The sequence below is a fragment of the Berghia stephanieae genome, chromosome 3 (genome assembly GCF_034508935.2).
Source record: "Berghia stephanieae isolate SIO BIC M18660-M18661 chromosome 3, UCSD_Bste_1.3, whole genome shotgun sequence".
Classification (NCBI taxonomy): domain Eukaryota; kingdom Metazoa; phylum Mollusca; class Gastropoda; order Nudibranchia; family Aeolidiidae; genus Berghia; species Berghia stephanieae.
Genome location: NC_088362.1, coordinates 95,269,326 through 95,287,885, shown reverse-complemented (window position 1 = coordinate 95,287,885; position 18,560 = coordinate 95,269,326). Strand labels below are relative to the sequence as shown.

General features: G+C 36.5%; 1 protein-coding gene across 2 annotated transcripts in view; it reads left to right on the top strand.

Moving 5' to 3' along the window:
* The window catches only part of LOC144968897 (NACHT and WD repeat domain-containing protein 2-like), a 58,471-nt gene extending 43,667 nt beyond the window's left edge, over positions 1-14,804 (top strand). For both annotated transcript variants that reach the window (XM_078907723.1, XM_078907724.1), the window contains 7 exons: positions 584-683; positions 1,677-1,834; positions 3,101-3,225; positions 4,343-4,514; positions 6,265-6,446; positions 10,421-10,562; positions 11,587-14,804. In XM_078907723.1, the coding sequence (XP_078763849.1) occupies positions 584-683; positions 1,677-1,834; positions 3,101-3,225; positions 4,343-4,514; positions 6,265-6,446; positions 10,421-10,562; positions 11,587-13,128 (2,421 nt within the window). In that variant the 3' untranslated portion in view covers positions 13,129-14,804. The remainder of the gene's footprint in view (positions 1-583; positions 684-1,676; positions 1,835-3,100; positions 3,226-4,342; positions 4,515-6,264; positions 6,447-10,420; positions 10,563-11,586) is intronic.
* The last annotated feature ends 3,756 nt before the right edge of the window (positions 14,805-18,560 follow it).

Sequence of the window (18,560 nt, the reverse complement as noted above, 5' to 3'; positions counted from 1 at the left end):
AAATGAAAATTGTCATTTATTTTTCGTGGTTTTAAATTGAATTAATTTTTTGGCATATTGTGTTTCATATGGACATATTACCCGTTATAGAATAAAGATAACATTTTAAAACAAATTGTTTACCTCTAAAATGTATCGCCCTACATTGTTTGTTAAGTAGGTCTTAATCTTGTTTTCTTATTTTTATACGATATATGAAAACTTGACGAGAATGTGTAATTATCTATTATAAATTGTTGTGATGCTAAACAAAAATGTCATCAAGGACCAATGACGTAGCAATGATGAAATTAATTCAATGGCATTAGTTTGATGTCCTTTCATCTAAAATTAGATTCTATTCCGTTTAAATCATAAGTCTGTGTAACGTTTATGGGAAAATCCGAAACGGCCATACTGTCTTTGCATTTGAATTATAATTTTGCCACTTTACTTATTTCTATCTTGTCTGCATCCACTGTTCCTAACACATATTGGACTTACAGGTTTCGTAAACAAATGAAATCTCCGTCAAAACTAGTTTTCTTTTCTCACGTCCTTTTGAGGAATCTAAATTTCTAATTTCCCTTGTTGTTTATCTAAGGTGTGGGAACTTACCCAAGGGGAGCCCCGCCAAGATATGAACCTCCCTATTGGAGAGGTCCACCCATCTCTTGACGGCAAGTACCTTGCCATAATGAAAGGTTAGTGGCTCAACGTTTCCAACTTTTTAGTCTAAAGCAAAGTATCGTTTGGATTTGGCGGAACATGATCTACAACAGATCATGAAATAAGTGATAAATAATCATCATTACACTGAAAATACTTGAATGACCTCAACCCATAGAGATTTATATTCTAACAACATCCTAGGTAGCAAGACTCTCCGACTGATCAACAATCTGATTTAATTTTTTTGAACTTTTGGGTTTTTTGATAACTATAGTTCTAGGACTGGATTTAGAATTCCTTCTGTTCATGCGTCGCCACAGGTGACGGCAGCTTCTAATGGTGCTCACACTATTTTGTTATGACGATCGACCCAATCAGCAAAGTCTTTGCCGCACTCGTGCACCGTCGCGAACCCACCCGGAAGCTTCGTCGGGTACATGTTGGACAGGTGGAAAGTCCCCACCTATGAAGCGATTTTGCCGTTAGGCAGGACCTCGACCGAAGCCGATTCAAACCACCCAGTGTCTCTTATTGGTGGAGAAGCCTGCCGTAGGTGGCGGTGTGCTATGTGCAGTCACTTTGTACAAAGGACTGGTTTTAGGGTCTCTCCTATCTAGACGCCCAGCAGTAAATGGGTAGCTGGGTCTTCCCCGGGGTCTGGCGATAGTAACAATCTGTTCAGTCTTTTAAATAAAAATCGTTTAACAAGTTACTATTGATTTATACATATTATATGTTATATATCTAGACGCCCAGCAGTAAATGGGTAGCTGGGTCTTCCCCGGGTCTGGCGATAGTGACAATCTGTTCAGTCTGTTTAAAAAAAATCTTTAAACAAGTTATTATTGAATTATACATTATGAACAATCCAGACTGTTAATTTAGACATCTTTTTTAAAATCAATCATTTTAAAATAAAGACACGTTTTGCAAGTTCTATCGAACTGAATGATTTCTATGAGTTTGGATTTAGACATAAATGGTACAAAACACACCAGTATTCGTTTTAACGTTTAACTCTCCAGGCTCTAGACACGTCCTGATCTACAAGACGGAAAGTGGTGAGCAACACGGGCGTATTGATTGTGAGTACGGCGAAGTGGTCAATATCAGTGTGTCCAATACCTACCTAGCCTTCAATATGGACAGGGGCAATGGCCCCTATGTAATGGACCTCAAACAGGTTTGGATTTCTTTTCATGATATCAACAACTGATAAAATCATCTTACCGAAATTCATTTTTCCATTGACGTTATCTCATGACCCATTTTGCCGTCATCTCACCGTACACCTTCTTTATCCTTTACTCCATTTTCCCTTTGATTTCTTTCTCACTTTCTCACCATCCTATTCCCTATCAACCCATCACCACAAACCACAGCCACTTAAAATACCACAAAAACAATTGCCAATTCTACACACAAAATAAAGTACTATCACAACTACTAGCACGCATTTCGACATAAACATTACAACAACTCTATCGTTGTTTTTAAAACACAGTATATGCAATGTTAACCAAATAGCAGATAATGTGTTCTTTAAAAGAAGGTAGAACCAAAAGAAAGATGCCAGTGGGAAACACTCTTATTTTTTTTAATAACTGAAAAGCCTCAATCACAAATATCTGACGATTATATCATCTCAATCACCTTGATATAAAACCGTTTTGAGGAGATAGGTTACATATCACCATCCACACATTCCCACATGAAATCTACAAACTATTATGGTGGATTAAAAAACAAAAAAAAACAACTAAAATTACAAAGACAGTGATAAAACAACCCGACAACTCTTATTTAGAAAATCCTTTAATGAATAAAGTATTCTCCTTCTTCTTCTTCTTCTCTCTTCTTCTTCTTCTTCTTCTTCTTCTCTCTCTTCTTTCTTCTTCTTCTTCTTCTTCTTCTTCTTTTATAATTATTATCATTATCAATATTTTTATTATTATTATTATTATTATTATTATTATTATTATTATTATTATTATTATTATTATTATTATTATATTTATCATCCATCATCATCATCATCTCATCATCATCATCATCATCATCATCATCATCATCATCATCATCCTCATCATCATCATCTCATCCATATCATATTATTATTATTATTATTATTATTATTATTATTTTATCTTTATTATTATTATTTTATTATTATTATATTATTATTATTTTATTATTATTATTATTATTATTATTATCATTATAATATATTATTATTATTATTATTATATTATTATTATTATTATTATTATTATTATTATTATTATATATTATTATTATTATTATTATTATATATTATTATTATTATTATTATTATTATTATTATTATTATTATATTATTATTATTTATTATTATTATTAATTATTATTAATAATTGCCAAATAAAAGGTCTTAACAGTCTTCACTAACCTTTCCATGCCCAATATCCAGGCCAAGCTCCTACACAAGTTCCCCAACCAGTCCCAGACAGTCACGATCAGCGGGGACGAATCTCATTTGGCCTTCAACACTGGCACTCTCATTTTAGTCCACACGCTACCACTCATGGAACGCAAGTAAAGAAATAATAGATTGTACTATGTACCTCTTTCATTGGGTGTATGAGTTACTTATTACCCGTTAATTGGATTCAGTAGTCTGATGTCACGCCGCCTGCAACGGCGGCCATCTTGGTTCTGAACAAAGAAAATCATTACTTTTTATTCTTCAAGCTGACTAGAACCTTTCATATGTCTTGTGATCAGATGTGTAAAAGTCAGAACAAGATCATATTTATAATGTTTTTCCTCTCGATACACTTTATGCTCGTCAGAGAAATATTTCATAAGGGCGTCCGCATTGTTCGATAGTTTAGATCCAGTGTTACTAAGTTACCATGCGTCATTAATAAGGAAGTGACGCTACGACTATTGCATCTATTTCCGTTCTGGAAAAGACGCATTGAAAAACTTGATCAGAAAACTCGGCCTTCAAATATTGATCAATTTAAATAACCCCCATCTTGACAAAAACTCTCAAACCTGGGACTTCGGAGAGGTTTAAGAGTTTTTGCGCATAGTGAGTTCTTGGGAAAGGCTCCTTACTCAAATTCTCTCACCGTACTCAGGTGCAAAATGAGTACCCGGCCGTTGACAGCGTTGTCTCTGTCCGAAAAAAAAAATGGAATATCGCCTACTAGGCGTCATATCTCTTTTTACATGTTACGTGTTGCTGTTGATCAGGGACCCTTTGTAAATCGCTCTTAGCACATTTAATGGATATTGCGCTATATATACGCTCAATTTCTTTTGGAAAGCAATGTTTCTAATTTATTTAATATCTTTAGAATTAGATAAGATATAAAATGTTTACTCTTCAAATTGTTATAAAACAAAGCAAAACAACGAATTTTAACACAACGTTTCTCAAATCCTCATTCGAAATACCCATTCTTTCACCAACTAAACATTTTTATTCTATTATTGATTTATACTTTTCTAAAATAAATTTCGGTGACGAAGAGTTTGTGCTCGGACATTCCTTTCTCTCCTATCATATATATATATATATATATATATATATATATATATATATTATATATATATATATATATATATATATATGTGTGTGTGTGTGTGTGTGTGTGTGTGTGTGTCGCTCCATATTATTTTCGATATTTAATTCATGTCGTAGATGTGTTGGACAAGCCTCTGACATCCCAATACAACTCCAATTCAATAGAACAGCTAGTAAATGTTACGTCTTGACTCTGAGCAAACTCCTACAAGTCATGCTTTTCGACGCGACCAACAGGAAAAGTAGAACGCTGGACATCCTTAGTGATGTGGGCATCCAGGAATTCAAAGTAAGAAATGTTTGGATGTGTGCTCATGTGTGTGTGTGTGTGTGTGTGTTTGTGTGTGTGTGTATGTCTGAATGTATGTATGTATGCATGTATGTATGTATGTATGTCTGCTCGCCTTCCTGTTTGTCTGTACGTCCGTATCTCTGTCTGTTTACTGGCTGGGTTGATGGATGGATAGATGTGTAGATGGATGAATGGATGGATAGATGGGTAGATGGATGGACGGACGAACAAACGGAGGAGTACTTGGGAGTAATTGATACGAAGTTGATTAAAGAATTCGTAGTAGTAGTAAGCTAGGCAGTCTGAATGATACTTGCTGAGCATTGTGTGATTCAGTCATCGTCGATAAGTATAGCTGCTCTCTCCATTCATGTTGTTAATTTTTTCCATTGGTCACGGTCCTGGGCCAGAGTTTTGAGGCTGTCAAGATCTTGTGACTTTAGTACGGAGGGCACTGCAGTATTTCTCAGTTCTTCAGGGATTAATTTGGCCATCTGAATCCAGAAAATTATTATATGTAGAGCGGTCCTGGTTCAGGGTATTTACTATTGATGTTGGTGGTCTCCCCACATATTTGTTGCCATGAAGGAAATATTCTCTCATTGCTGAATTAGTACTTATATAAAAGTTATGATAATACATATTGGTTTCAGCATTCATGTCTTATATGTACAAATAAGTGTTATCTATAATCTGGTCTATATTAGTGTAAATAAATGTTTGTAGTCTCTGTCCGACATGAACACATACAATAAGTAGGCAGACTGAGTTTACAGGAATTAGTTTTGGATACATTTATTATCACAGTGAAAATTTTCATTATTATTGTTTTAGTATTATTTTCATGTTGTTGCTAATTTTCGCCTCTTTCATTTGTAACACTTTATATATGTGACTAATCGACTTAAACAGTATTATGTTGAGAAGAATTTGACCTATAAAACTTAATTTTAAACTTAATTTATATAATTTGAGATTTTTAAAAATAACGCCATTGAACAGAGTGATGTTTGTTTATCAAATTTTAAGAGAACTTTCGTAATAAGGAAGACAGGTTATGACGTCACACCCTCTAGTGTTCTGGTTCCAAAATCCTTAGAAGTGTGTGTGTAAACAGCTGTTCAAATGACTAATAATGATTACATTTGAGAAAGAATCATATAAGGTGGCATAATTATTTTGATGTATAGGCAGTTTATCAGGATTACGGGACGTAAAAGAGCGAGGATGGATGATCTTTATTGACGACCGGCATAAATTTAGACTTGAAAATAAGCTGCCATCACTCTGAAATCAGAAGATCAATTACACAAGTTATGTATTCAGTCACCCTGATGAGTGGTTTTACACTTCCATTGAGATAGGAACCAGTCTTCTGACATCACAGTTTTCTTCCCTATTGGGATCTTTTTGACATAAACCTCAATTCTCTTAATTTAGCGCGTTCTGACATAATATCAGTTTTACACGATGGGTCACATATTATCAACTTGCTAACAAGAGCAATGACATTTCATACTTAGATTGATGGTATGCGTTTAAGTGCAATACTCAATAATTGTGTCGCAAGATCAATCACGCCAACACACAAATTATTTTGTAACATTAAACAAACTATGTAGACTGCTAAAGAGACTTGATTTAGAACTAATCACCCAATTTTCAATCTAACAACAAGAACATAGTGATGTCAACTTTGTTCATTCTATTTAATAATCTACACATTATGCCTCCCCTATCCCCCCAGTTAAGCCACACCCAGAAATACGTTTTGGTCCGATCCCTGCGATGTCTGTACTTGGTGTGTACCTCCATTCACGAGATGTGTCAACGATTTGATAGGATCCACCCTGGAGTCTTTGTGGAGACCATGACTTGCTTCTCGGGGGCCAACTTCAGCCCTGATGACAAAATGGTTGTCGCATCCAGGTAAAAGGTGTTGACGTGATTGTAGTTTATGGCTTTTCATCTTTCTGTCAGAGCAGTTTTTATTTCAACAAAAATAAAGTCATATCTTTAGGAATTTCTCCGTATTAGCAGGCCTGACCGATTCCTATTGTCTATAGCTGCTTGTAGTATTCTTAGACATTGTGGTCTTTGTGGTATGATACTCGGTTTGTGACATATATGTCAGAAAAGTGAGTGGAGCAGGCACTTATGTTGGTAACAACAAGATATGAAGTGAGTAGAAAAGTGCCAGAAGACAATAGAGAATAAAAATTTTTCGCGGCGGTGGTGGGGTTTGAACCTGCGACCTTATTGGTACGACAACTCCGCCTGGCAGGTGAGAGCGTGGCTCTACCGTGTGAGCTATCCACGAACACAAAAATATTCGTTTCAAACCCAAGTCATTTCTAGATCCCTCTCTCACCCACTTCTGGGACCGCCGATTCGTTCGCCCACCACCATCGCGAAGTATTTTGACAAGCAGTTAAGCTTAATAGCCAATATTCTCAACACAAACATATAACATAGAAACGATTGAGACATTGAGTATGCTTTTTATTCTCTATTGTCTTCTGGCACTTTTCTACTCACTTCATATCTTGTTGTTACCAACATAAGTGCCTGCTCCACTCACTTTTCTGAATTTAAAAAAATTCACCCCATACACCGGAGCATACTCAATGTCTCAATCGTTTCTCTGTTATATGTTTGTGTTGAGAATATTGGCTATTAAGCTTAACTGCTGGTCAAAATACTTCGCGATGGTGGTGGGCGAACGAATCAGCGGTCCCAGAAGTGGGTGAGAGAGGGATCTAGAAATGACTTGGGTTTGAAACGAATATTTTTGTGTTCGTGGATAGCTCACACGGTAGAGCCACGCTCTCACCTGCCAGGCGGAGTTGTCGTACCAATAAGGTCGCAGGTTCAAACCCCACCACCGCCGCGAAAAATTTTTATTCTCTATTGTCTTCTGGCACTTTTCTACTCACTTCATATCTTGTTGTTACCAACACAAGTGCCTGCTCCACTCACTTTTCTGAATTAAAAAAATTCACCCCATACACCGGAGCATACTCAATGTCTCAATCGTTTCTATGTTATATGTTTGTGTTGAGAATATTGGCTATTAAGCTTAACTGCTGGTCAAAATACTTCGCGATGGTGGTGTGGCGAACGAATCAGCGGTCCCAGAAGTGGGTGAGAGAGGGATCTAGAAATGACTTGAGTTTGAAACGAATATTTTTGTGTTCGTGGATAGCTCACACGGTAGAGCCACGCTCTCACCTGCCAGGCGGAGTTGTCGTACCAATAAGGTCGCAGGTTCAAACCCCACCACCGCCGCGAAAAATTTTTATTCTCTATTGTCTTCTGGCACTTTTCTACTCACTTCATATCTTGTTGTTACCAACATAAGTGCCTGCTCCACTCACTTTTCTGAATTAAAAAAAATCACCCCATACACCGGAGCATACTCAATGTCTCAATCGTTTCTATGTTATATGTTTGTGTTGAGAATATTGGCTATTAAGCTTAACTGCTGGTCAAAATACTTCGCGATGGTGGTGGGCGAACGAATCAGCGGTCCCAGAAGTGGGTGAGAGAGGGATCTAGAAATGACTTGGGTTTGAAACGAATATTTTTGTGTTCGTGGATAGCTCACACGGTAGAGCCACGCTCTCACCTGCCAGGCGGAGTTGTCGTACCAATAAGGTCGCAGGTTCAAACCCCACCACCGCCGCGAAAAATTTTTATTCTCTATTGTCTTCTGGCACTTTTCTACTCACTTCATATCTTGTTGTTACCAACATAAGTGCCTGCTCCACTCACTTTTCTGAATTAAAAAAATTCACCCCATACACCGGAGCATACTCAATGTCTCAATCGTTTCTATGTTATATGTTTGTGTTGAGAATATTGGCTATTAAGCTTAACTGCTGGTCAAAATACTTCGCGATGGTGGTGGGCGAACGAATCAGCGGTCCCAGAAGTGGTGAGAGAGGGATCTAGAAATGACTTGGGTTTGAAACGAATATTTTTGTGTTCGTGGATAGCTCACACGGTAGAGCCACGCTCTCACCTGCCAGGCGGAGTTGTCGTACCAATAAGGTCGCAGGTTCAAACCCCACCACCGCCGCGAAAAATTTTTATTCTCTATTGTCTTCTGGCACTTTTCTACTCACTTCATATCTTGTTGTTACCAACATAAGTGCCTGCTCCACTCACTTTTCTGAATTAAAAAAATTCACCCCATACACCGGAGCATACTCAATGTCTCAATCGTTTCTATGTTATATGTTTGTGTTGAGAATATTGGCTATTAAGCTTAACTGCTGGTCAAAATACTTCGCGATGGTGGTGGGCGAACGAATCAGCGGTCCCAGAAGTGGGTGAGAGAGGGATCTAGAAATGACTTGGGTTTGAAACGAATATTTTTGTGTTCGTGGATAGCTCACACGGTAGAGCCACGCTCTCACCTGCCAGGCGGAGTTGTCGTACCAATAAGGTCGCAGGTTCAAACCCCACCACCGCCGCGAAAAATTTTTATTCTCTATTGTCTTCTGGCACTTTTCTACTCACTTCATATCGTGACATATATGTCGTGGGTTCGAGTCTTGCTGTGGGCGTTTCAAAGTAAGTCTTTTCCTCACACTTTCTCACTGTGATGCTAGTGAAACAAAGAGATGTTGTATTGGACCCGTGGCTAGTAACAATGTTGTCCATATTGAAATATAATTTTATAACTCAACTCCTGGTCCTTCATGTTAAGAGTATAGTATTGGCTTTGGACTCTTTGTATAGCTTTTATCACATCTGGTGGATGCTGCACTAAATAAATCTCACTTTTTTCGGTCATTGAAAAAGTCCCACGTGCAAGGTCTGAATTCATACGCCTATTTAAGGTGAATATGAGAATCATTTTTTAGAATTTCGCGGTTGTAATAATTAGCATTTTGTTTTGTGAATGTACATTTAAGAATCCTCGACCTTGGAGCGAATAGTTTACAATTCTGTGATCTGTGATAAGGTGACACTGGGCACAGGATTATAACTTTCTAAGTCCTGTGTCAGAGTTAGGTACCTGTGCAAGGCACTTTACAGACATTGTAACTTCTGTCGAATTAGGTGAGGATAGGTACACGATTATAAGCAAATATGTGTATTGTGCTAATACTAAAAAGCGCTTAATAGTCATCGTATTATGAAGTATGCTTGACGATGTAAAAGACGTGAATATAGGGAATGAGATTAGCGGAAGAGTAGTGTCCCTTGATTGGACGTCACCGGCGGAGAAGTTATTTGTAAACAAACCAACTACAAACCAAGCGCTCCAAATAAAAATTTATTATTCATATTTCTGTACAAAAATGCATAACGTTGATTATGATATGCATTTTTGTATAGAAATATGAATAATAAATTTTGTATTTGGAGCGCTTGGCTTGTAGTTGGTTTGTTTACAAATAACTTCTCCGCCAGTGACGTCCAATCAAGGGACACTACTCTTCCGCTAATCTCATTCCCTATACAATTCTTACACTCTTGCTTCTTTAAAATTCCCAACCTTGCGAGTGGGCGTTGGGAAAAGAGTTCGAATTCCAAAAACGCAAGAGTGTAAGCAACCATTTATTCTACCCCTCAATCCATTCCTATTTCGTCGTCTTTGAATAGAAAAACAACATTCAAACGATTCTTTTTAAAAAAATCTGATTTTAATGAAAATCTGACGTCACAAACTATTATTGTAACCTTGATATCATTTCGAATTACTATTTAAGGAGAGGGCTGGAATAATAACAGATAATGTAATATAACCTATGTTGTTTAAAAAAAAAACATATATCAATTTTACATTCCTTTTATAGATTCACGTATAATTTGTTGATGCCAATTGCACTTTTGTTCTCAATGTACATAATTCATTATTTGTTATATGTCCATTATACGTTTTGTTCTAGGTATACTTATATATTTGTGTGGAATACTTCCAATGGGGATCCTATACGAATTCTTCAGGCCTCAATCTCTCCAGTATTGAAGATTTACACATCAGACACCGTCAACAAAGCCGTCACTTTGCTCAAAGATAACACTCTACAGGTATCTCCATCAACGTTATCAGCCTCTTTTATTTTGAAAATAAGCTTCAAAATTTTTGTTTCCAATTGTTGTCACAATACCACTTCCGGTTTTTTGTCGGAATGAATTGAATGACATTTTAAGTCAAAACCGTAATAATACAGACAAAGTCGAAGGAACAAGAATTTCTTTGCCATCCCCAAAAAAATATTCTAATTTAGCTTAAAATTAAATCCTATACATTCACCCGTGATTTGTAAGATAGCGCCCACATACATCTGTCTTTCCACCCAACCATCTACTTGCTTCCTTCACTGAATATGTATGTATCTACATTCTATACAATATATATATATATTATATATATATATATATATATATATATTAATATATATATATATTTATATTCATGTTTTTATATATATTTTATAGAATGTAGATACTGTTAAATCAAAGCTAAACCCTGCTTTTTTAAAACTTTATTATTATTATTATTATTATTTATTTATTTATTTTTACAAAAACATATTTTAAACTCTCTGACAATGTTTCCCATTAATTTGATGTCGATGGCTTCTTTCTTATCAGTAATTACTGAAAGTGTGTCTTTTAGAGTGTGTATGTGTGTGTATGTGTGTGTGTGTGTGAGAGAGAGAGAGAGAGAGAGAGAGAGAGAGAGATAGATAGAGAGAAAGTGAGAGAGCGACAGAGAGAGGATAGAGAGAGAGAGAAGGACAGAGAGTAGATAGATAGATAGAGAGAGAGAAGAGAGAGTAGAGAGAGAGAGAGAGAGAGAGAGAGAGAGAGAGAGAGAGAGAGAGAGAGGAGAGAGATAGGAAGAGAAGAGAGAGAGAGAGAGATAACACTATTTATATTGTCATACGTGTAAATAAACATAATTGTATTTATCTGCTAGCAGTATACTTCTTTCTTTAATATATATATATATATATATATATATATATATATATATATATATATATATATATATATATATATAATTTACATGTATCATTAAAGTTACCTATTCACATCTCACATCCAGGTTTGGAATTTAGACAACCTAGACGCCGACATCCACCACGCCAACGAGATCTTCAAGTACCCAGTAGGATCCGTTGCTGTGTCCATCAAGTCTGGGCACATCTTATGCCATGACGAGAAACATTCTGACATCAAGCTAGTGGACATGGCCACGGGAAAGGCCAAATCGGCCATCATGCAAGGACAGGATGTGAAAAGGGTCAACAAAGTCTACATGTTTAGCAACGGGAAATACGGGGTGATGAGGAACACTAAAGCGGAAGAGGACGAGACCCCCAGGAATGATCATCTTCAGGTGAAATGGGATATGCTTAACGACGACACCGTGTGGAATTTGGTCACGAAGAAAAAAGTATTTAACGTTGAACACAGCAGGTATGTTGTGTTTGATAAATCAGAGCAGACAGTTGGGTTTGTGAAATGTGTTTTCCATAGTCAGTTCGATTGGACTGCCAATCTGTATACATTTGTTTCTTGGAACCCCAAAGAAGACGAGAAAGGTCTAGATCAACACAGTCCAGGCATTGATATTCCTTCTATGTCAGAATTTATCTGCCCTCCACTTATCCATAATGGTAAAGAGAAGAATCGCCTATTACTGTTGCTTCAAATTTGCAATAAAACTATTGGCATAGCGAACAGGGAGACGTCAAGAAAATACGAAAACGTCCTTCTTATGAATAGTATGAACCGAACAGAACTGTTAGACGTGCACAGAAAACAGATATCAGACTTCATAATGTACCCAGAGGAGAAAGACGTATTGGCAGACATGGCGGTCGTCAGTTCTAATTTTGTCATACTTATCTATGTTAAAGGAGTTGACTATTTCAATTTCGAAGACAATAAAGGTTTGATTATTCCTCCTGATCTAGAGAAAGGGTCAATCCTATACAATCCAGATAAGGATGTTGTAATACGACACATCAAACGAGTTTTACACCCAGGAACCGATCTTAGAATGACCATCTTGTCCAAGAATTTCAGCATTCGGGTGGACAACAACTTGCGAGTTTTTTGCAATATTAAAAATCGCCAATTGTGTCAAATCAACGCAGAGCTTCATCTTGAAAGTATGCGACTGGCTCTCGACGGGGGATATCTGGTGGCCCTTTGTAAAACCAAACGCTCGGTTCACGTTTATAGAACATCGGATGGTTTCAAGATCGGACATTTGCACATCCATGGAATGGGAACATGCCTAGAAGTCGGAGCAGATGATCGCACAATTGTTGTCGGCTGTGCAGACGGTCGCGTTTTGATTCTGAGTCTGGTTGTGGAGTTAAGTGATCCTTACGTGGATGCGATCCAGAACCTCGAATCCAGAGCAGTGAAGGATGTAGTAAATGACAAAGGCTTGCTGGAGCACGACGTTGACGATGCAGAAACAAGACATCCAGAGTTAATGCGCTTGGCATCCAAAATTCGAACAGATGTGAAGATGGCCGAGCGGAAACAATTAAGCTTTAAGGGTCTTGTGTCTGGAATGGTGATGTCTAGAAATGCCAGTAAACCGAAATCCCGTGCGTGCTCCGTGCAATAATACAAGCAAAACAAACATTGTTACATATTGTTAAAATTGTGTGATATCATTTGATAAATTATAATTATGTGTTAACTTTTCAATAACAATTTTGTCTATTTCTAAAGAAAAAATAATTGATTTTTCACAATTACACGAAACTCTTCGTATGGTATCTGTAACATGACTCACAATGTGGAAGGAATTATTTTGTAACAATTTTAGGATGCTTTTTCCTCTTGATAACAGCCAATGAGCCGAGAATTAGGCTGGATAATAAAATCACATTAATGAAATTATGTTATCTCATTTTCCGTCCACCAGAAAGTAATCTGTATCCATTTGTTCCATGTCTTTCATTCATGATATCACGTGATTACCAAATGACTCCACATGATATTATGTGTCATTATCTTTAAGCGTTGACGTGTCTGCCTTAATGAGTTGTAATCTCTGTCCGGGTACCTGGTGATATTTCCTGGGGAAAAGGTTTAACGTTTGAACAAACTCCCTCGACACATCCGTTTTATCAGGCATTTGATAAAGAGATTTCCTGCTGTGAGATAAACATTGTCAATGTCTAAAATGTTGAATTTCGCGCCTAGATGGCAGCGGTTGTAATATTTGTATGTAATGTTTTATGTAACATTTATATGTAATGTTTTATGTAACATTTGTATGTAATATTTTATGTAACATTTGTATGTAATGTTTTATGTAAAATTTTTTCTACAAAGGGATAGAAATGTTTTCAGATCACGGTGAAAAAAATAGATAAGTACAGTATACTTATAATATATATTTATTATCATTTTAAACGATGTCTTATATCATCTTTATTAAGAACTCATATTCGGAAATATAAAGAAACGGATCATTGTGGTTTGCCTGTTGTAGGTTTTAGCCTGCCGTGGTGGTGAATAGCTCTCGTTACATTTTTATCAAATCATAGAAATAATGTCAGAAAGGCATTTGTGTGTGTGTGTGTGTGTGTGTGTGTGTGCGTGCGTGCGTGCGTGTGCGTATGTATATATGTATGTATGCATGTATGTATGCGTGAGTGTATTTCTATTATTCGTCTTTCACTTAATTGCTATTGTTCTTCCAGCCATGACTGGTGGGGTCTAATTTTGCTAAAGATTCTAGGGTAAAATGACTGATAAAATGCGTTTTAGAAAATACTCACCAATCCAGCACGTCAGATCAAACGAATCTAGGCATAGAACTGAACGTAACCTATATCGCTTATAATCTGATTGAGAGAATTAGGAAGAACTAATCATCCAGCTGACGGTCCAAAGCGACAAAAAAAAAAAAAAAAAAAAAAAAAAAAAGAAAGAAAACTTTACAAAAACAAAAACAGAACCAAACAAACCAAAGAGCGGAGTGACGTCATCGTCGTTCTGTCTATAGATTGATAGAGAGTTATTTTCTACCAGGGCGTTCGTTACTTGTAGGGTCTTGTATGTGCCGTGTTTGTAAGTTCAAACTAATTCGAGTGACTGAAAGGATGACCATAATAACTCCATGGTATGATTAATCACGTGATTTATAATTAGAATAAAGTCACATTATATTATATTATTCCACTCTATCTTAATGTGGAACGAAAATTCTCAGGCTGTGAAAGATTTATTTTATTATATTGTTTACATTGAAATGAGTCTGCAATAAAATGAAAATCTATTCAAGGCGAATACTGTGATATCCTCTATTATATATTTATTCAAAAGCGTGATATGATTTTATTGTTGAGTTTGATAAGTGTTTCCTTTTATACGACTTAACCCTCTCCTTACTACCTACAGCAAAATCGTCACATTTGTTACGACATAATATACATATGTTCTTATCCAGATTTATTTTGTACATCACAAACTTTGAAGAATGATCTTTGTTTAATTAATAAGAACATAAAGTTGTTTTGTAGAGAGCTTGTTTGAGTTTTAAAAATCCATTTTTCTACTGGGTAAGCAGACGTCATTTTGGGGAAAGTACTGAAAATGATCGGTAAGGAGAGAGTTAAACCTGTAACAATGGGATTAAATTTCTGTCAAACCATAAATCTTCCATTACTTGTCTAACCATAACAATTACCGCGCACTGAAAATACTTATCTCACTTTGGCATAAACACTTTTACTTCATTTATAAATCGATTTAAATGTCCCCCCCCCCCCGCCCCTTACCCCACGGGTGATAAATCCTTAACCAGTTAACTGCCATACATTGGAAAAACTCGTATTAAAACTTTAGCCAGAAATCCACCCAACTTACCACTGGGTGAAGTGACCGTCGATGAGAAAAAAAGAAGATACAAAACCAAACAACCACCCCCCCCCCAAAAAAAAAAAAAAAAAAAAAAAACCCTCAAAAACAATCCACATCCCTTGACTGAATGAAGAGGAAAGTAGTAAAAAACCCTCCTAACCCCCCCCCCCCCCCCCGCCCCCAGTCCAAACCCATCAATATTTCGAAGCGAGTGGGATGACCATAGCTGCACTGACACATATCGTTTTGACAATGAGGGAAATCTTTGGATCTCATTGACCACATGCTGTTGTTTGAGTTTGTCTTTACTAGGGGTCTAAGGACGTTTGCGATACTTTCAGGTCATTTCATCCCCAAGGAAAAAAAGATAATTCACAACAGGACAACGCTTTTGAGTCATATGAGACAGAGGACAACATTTTAAAAATAATGTATAAAAGTTCTACTGTAGACCTTTGACAATGAACATTCTTTTAATATTTTTTTGCCAGGAAACCTTCACTATAAAATATTTATATATCAATGGTCTTCAACTTGTCAAATTTGTCAAAAGTCTTGGTAAATTGAGACTTGTTGACAATAATGAGGGGTTAAAGGTCATCTAAACTAATCGATCGATATTTAAGGTTAAACTAAATTCTTTAGCCAAACTGAAAAGAAGTGTATTTTGTCAGATTAAAAAGTAATTACTGAGTTACTGTATTTTTTAAAAAAGGATATAAGAGCTTAAAAATGTTTCGAGATTAAAACCCTTCCTCGGTCTGAAAAAAAGGTAATTGAAAAGAATTGCTACAGTTACAGCAGCGACAGCGAGCATGACAAGGGGGGGGGGGGGGGGGGGGGGGGGGGAACCGCAGTTTTCAAATATAAGAGGTGCTTTGATCACACCCGTTAATTAATAGATCACAATACTTATATTGTTACGTCCATGGTCAGTTGCGTTTATGTCTCAGGTAATGTCCTTAACGTTTGATTGAATATTCAATGAATCCACATAAAAATGAGATAACCGTTTGCTGGAGTTAGAACATTCACATTACAATTACAAGACGACGAAAGACTATTTCTTAAACACCCCAGCGCTTTAATGTAACAGTTTGGAATATTCCTGGTTAACCAGTTAACTGTCATACTCCAGAAAGACGAGTATTTAACATCTGGCCAGATAACTCTCCTTCAAATATCGATCGATTGCCCTATTTTGGGAAAATCTCTCAAACCTGGGACGACTATTCTGGACAATTTTATAAATACGTCTTTCTGGAGTATGCCCCAGTTAACTGGTTAAAGACGAACGGAAATACGTCAGTCAGGTCGTCAAAATGACAGCTATATTCATTTATGCAAGTTTTATGGTTGATCTTAAAAATGGCCCCAGCAGGAATGATTTCTCTCGGAAGACAGTAACCTGCACGTTTTGACAAAACATTGTATTCCCCTTAGGCCTTAAGACTTACGAAAGAATTCATCAAATCCATAGAGCTTAGGTTTAACCCCGGTTTAGGGCAATGAATGGATGGTCCAAATTCCGTACCGTCATTTGCACAGTAATAGGTGTGAAACAAAGTACTTCAAACCAGAATTGACAGTACAAGCCACATAATTATTGATGCATTTGTATGGATGGCTAGGGGGGGGGGGGGGGGGGGGGGCGTTAAAAAAAAACAAAACAATCAGCCACTGTAGCCGAGCCGGGACCAATGATTTACCAACTGAGATTTCAGGGCCACCTTGGATGAAATGAATTAATGGCACCACCGTATTCTGAAACACAGGGCATATCTTATAGCCAAGTTCGTATCAGTATCTTATTCACAACACCCTTGTTATTATTATTATTATTATTATTATTATTATTATTATTATTATTATTATTATTATTATTATTATTATTATTATTATTATTATTATTATTATTATTATTATTATTATTATCATTATTATTATTATCATCATCATTATCATTCTTGTTGTTGTCATCACCATCTTTGTTGTTGTTGTAAAGATAGATATGATGATTACGATGATGACGATGATTGTTCCAGGTCTTGACCATCACTCATGCATCTATAGTACTTTTCTACTCTTTGATCTAGATACAGAGTTGTTGCCCTTTACGACATTGTGTGTGATCTATCACACCGAAAATGGACCATTTCATGACATCTATTATAATCATATCGACAGTTTTGTCGCAGTATCAATCTGTAAATACACAGTTCATCAGCAGCTTCTACGAGCTAACTCCGTGCCCAGACGATCATCATAACGCCTCGTCTCTCCCACATAGAACGTCTTTTAAAACAGTATCTGCCTCCAGTGTCTTTAGCTGTGCGATTTCTTTTCTTCAAGATATACATCAGAATGTCGCTGTCTTCCGTCCACGATTATTGGAATGTCAGCAAGGGTTTTTATCAAACGCTATCGCGTCTGCTTTAGTTTTAACATCCACAATGCCGCTGCTGCCGCTAATGACACTGACGATAAGGATAGTCATAATATTATGACAAATAATGCCTGCACGATCTAATCAAAAGTTCGCAGAATTGGAGTAAACGACTTTGCAAAATGGGAGAAACTGGACTTCCAAGAACTAAAGCTGGCGACTCAGGCAGAATTCCTTCCATTTAAAGTTTGGAGAAATTTCGCGAATGGTCAAATATACCATCATGCAAGCTTTTCTCGGTCGAATTCCACAAGTTGTTTCAGTCAAATTTATGATAATGTTGGTCTAAAATATTCAGATTTGTCTTTTTATTTCCCCATGAACAATGTGTTTAAAGTCTTGATGGAAACTGACAAGGATATAAAGGAAACGGATTTTAAAGTGCAGAGTCATGGAGTAGTACAATACTCTTTGCGAAATGCACAGTCACGTGCAAAAGTAATTTTGAGAAATGATTTTCATGGGTCAGGACGAAATGCAGGATTTTATAGAACAGGTAAGCGTGAAGACCGAGCTATACCTTTATTTTGTTTATACAACAGAGAATAAGTGACTCTTAACTGCAAACCAGACATGTGAAAGGACAAATAAATGCTAAAAATAAAATTCGTGATAAGTAATATCAAGTACGATTCAAATTTATTTTTCTGATCGAGACAATAGAATTTTCTCAAATTTTGAACATAATCTCAACAAAAATTTTCACTGTTTTGATTTGGGTCTGGATTAAACGATAT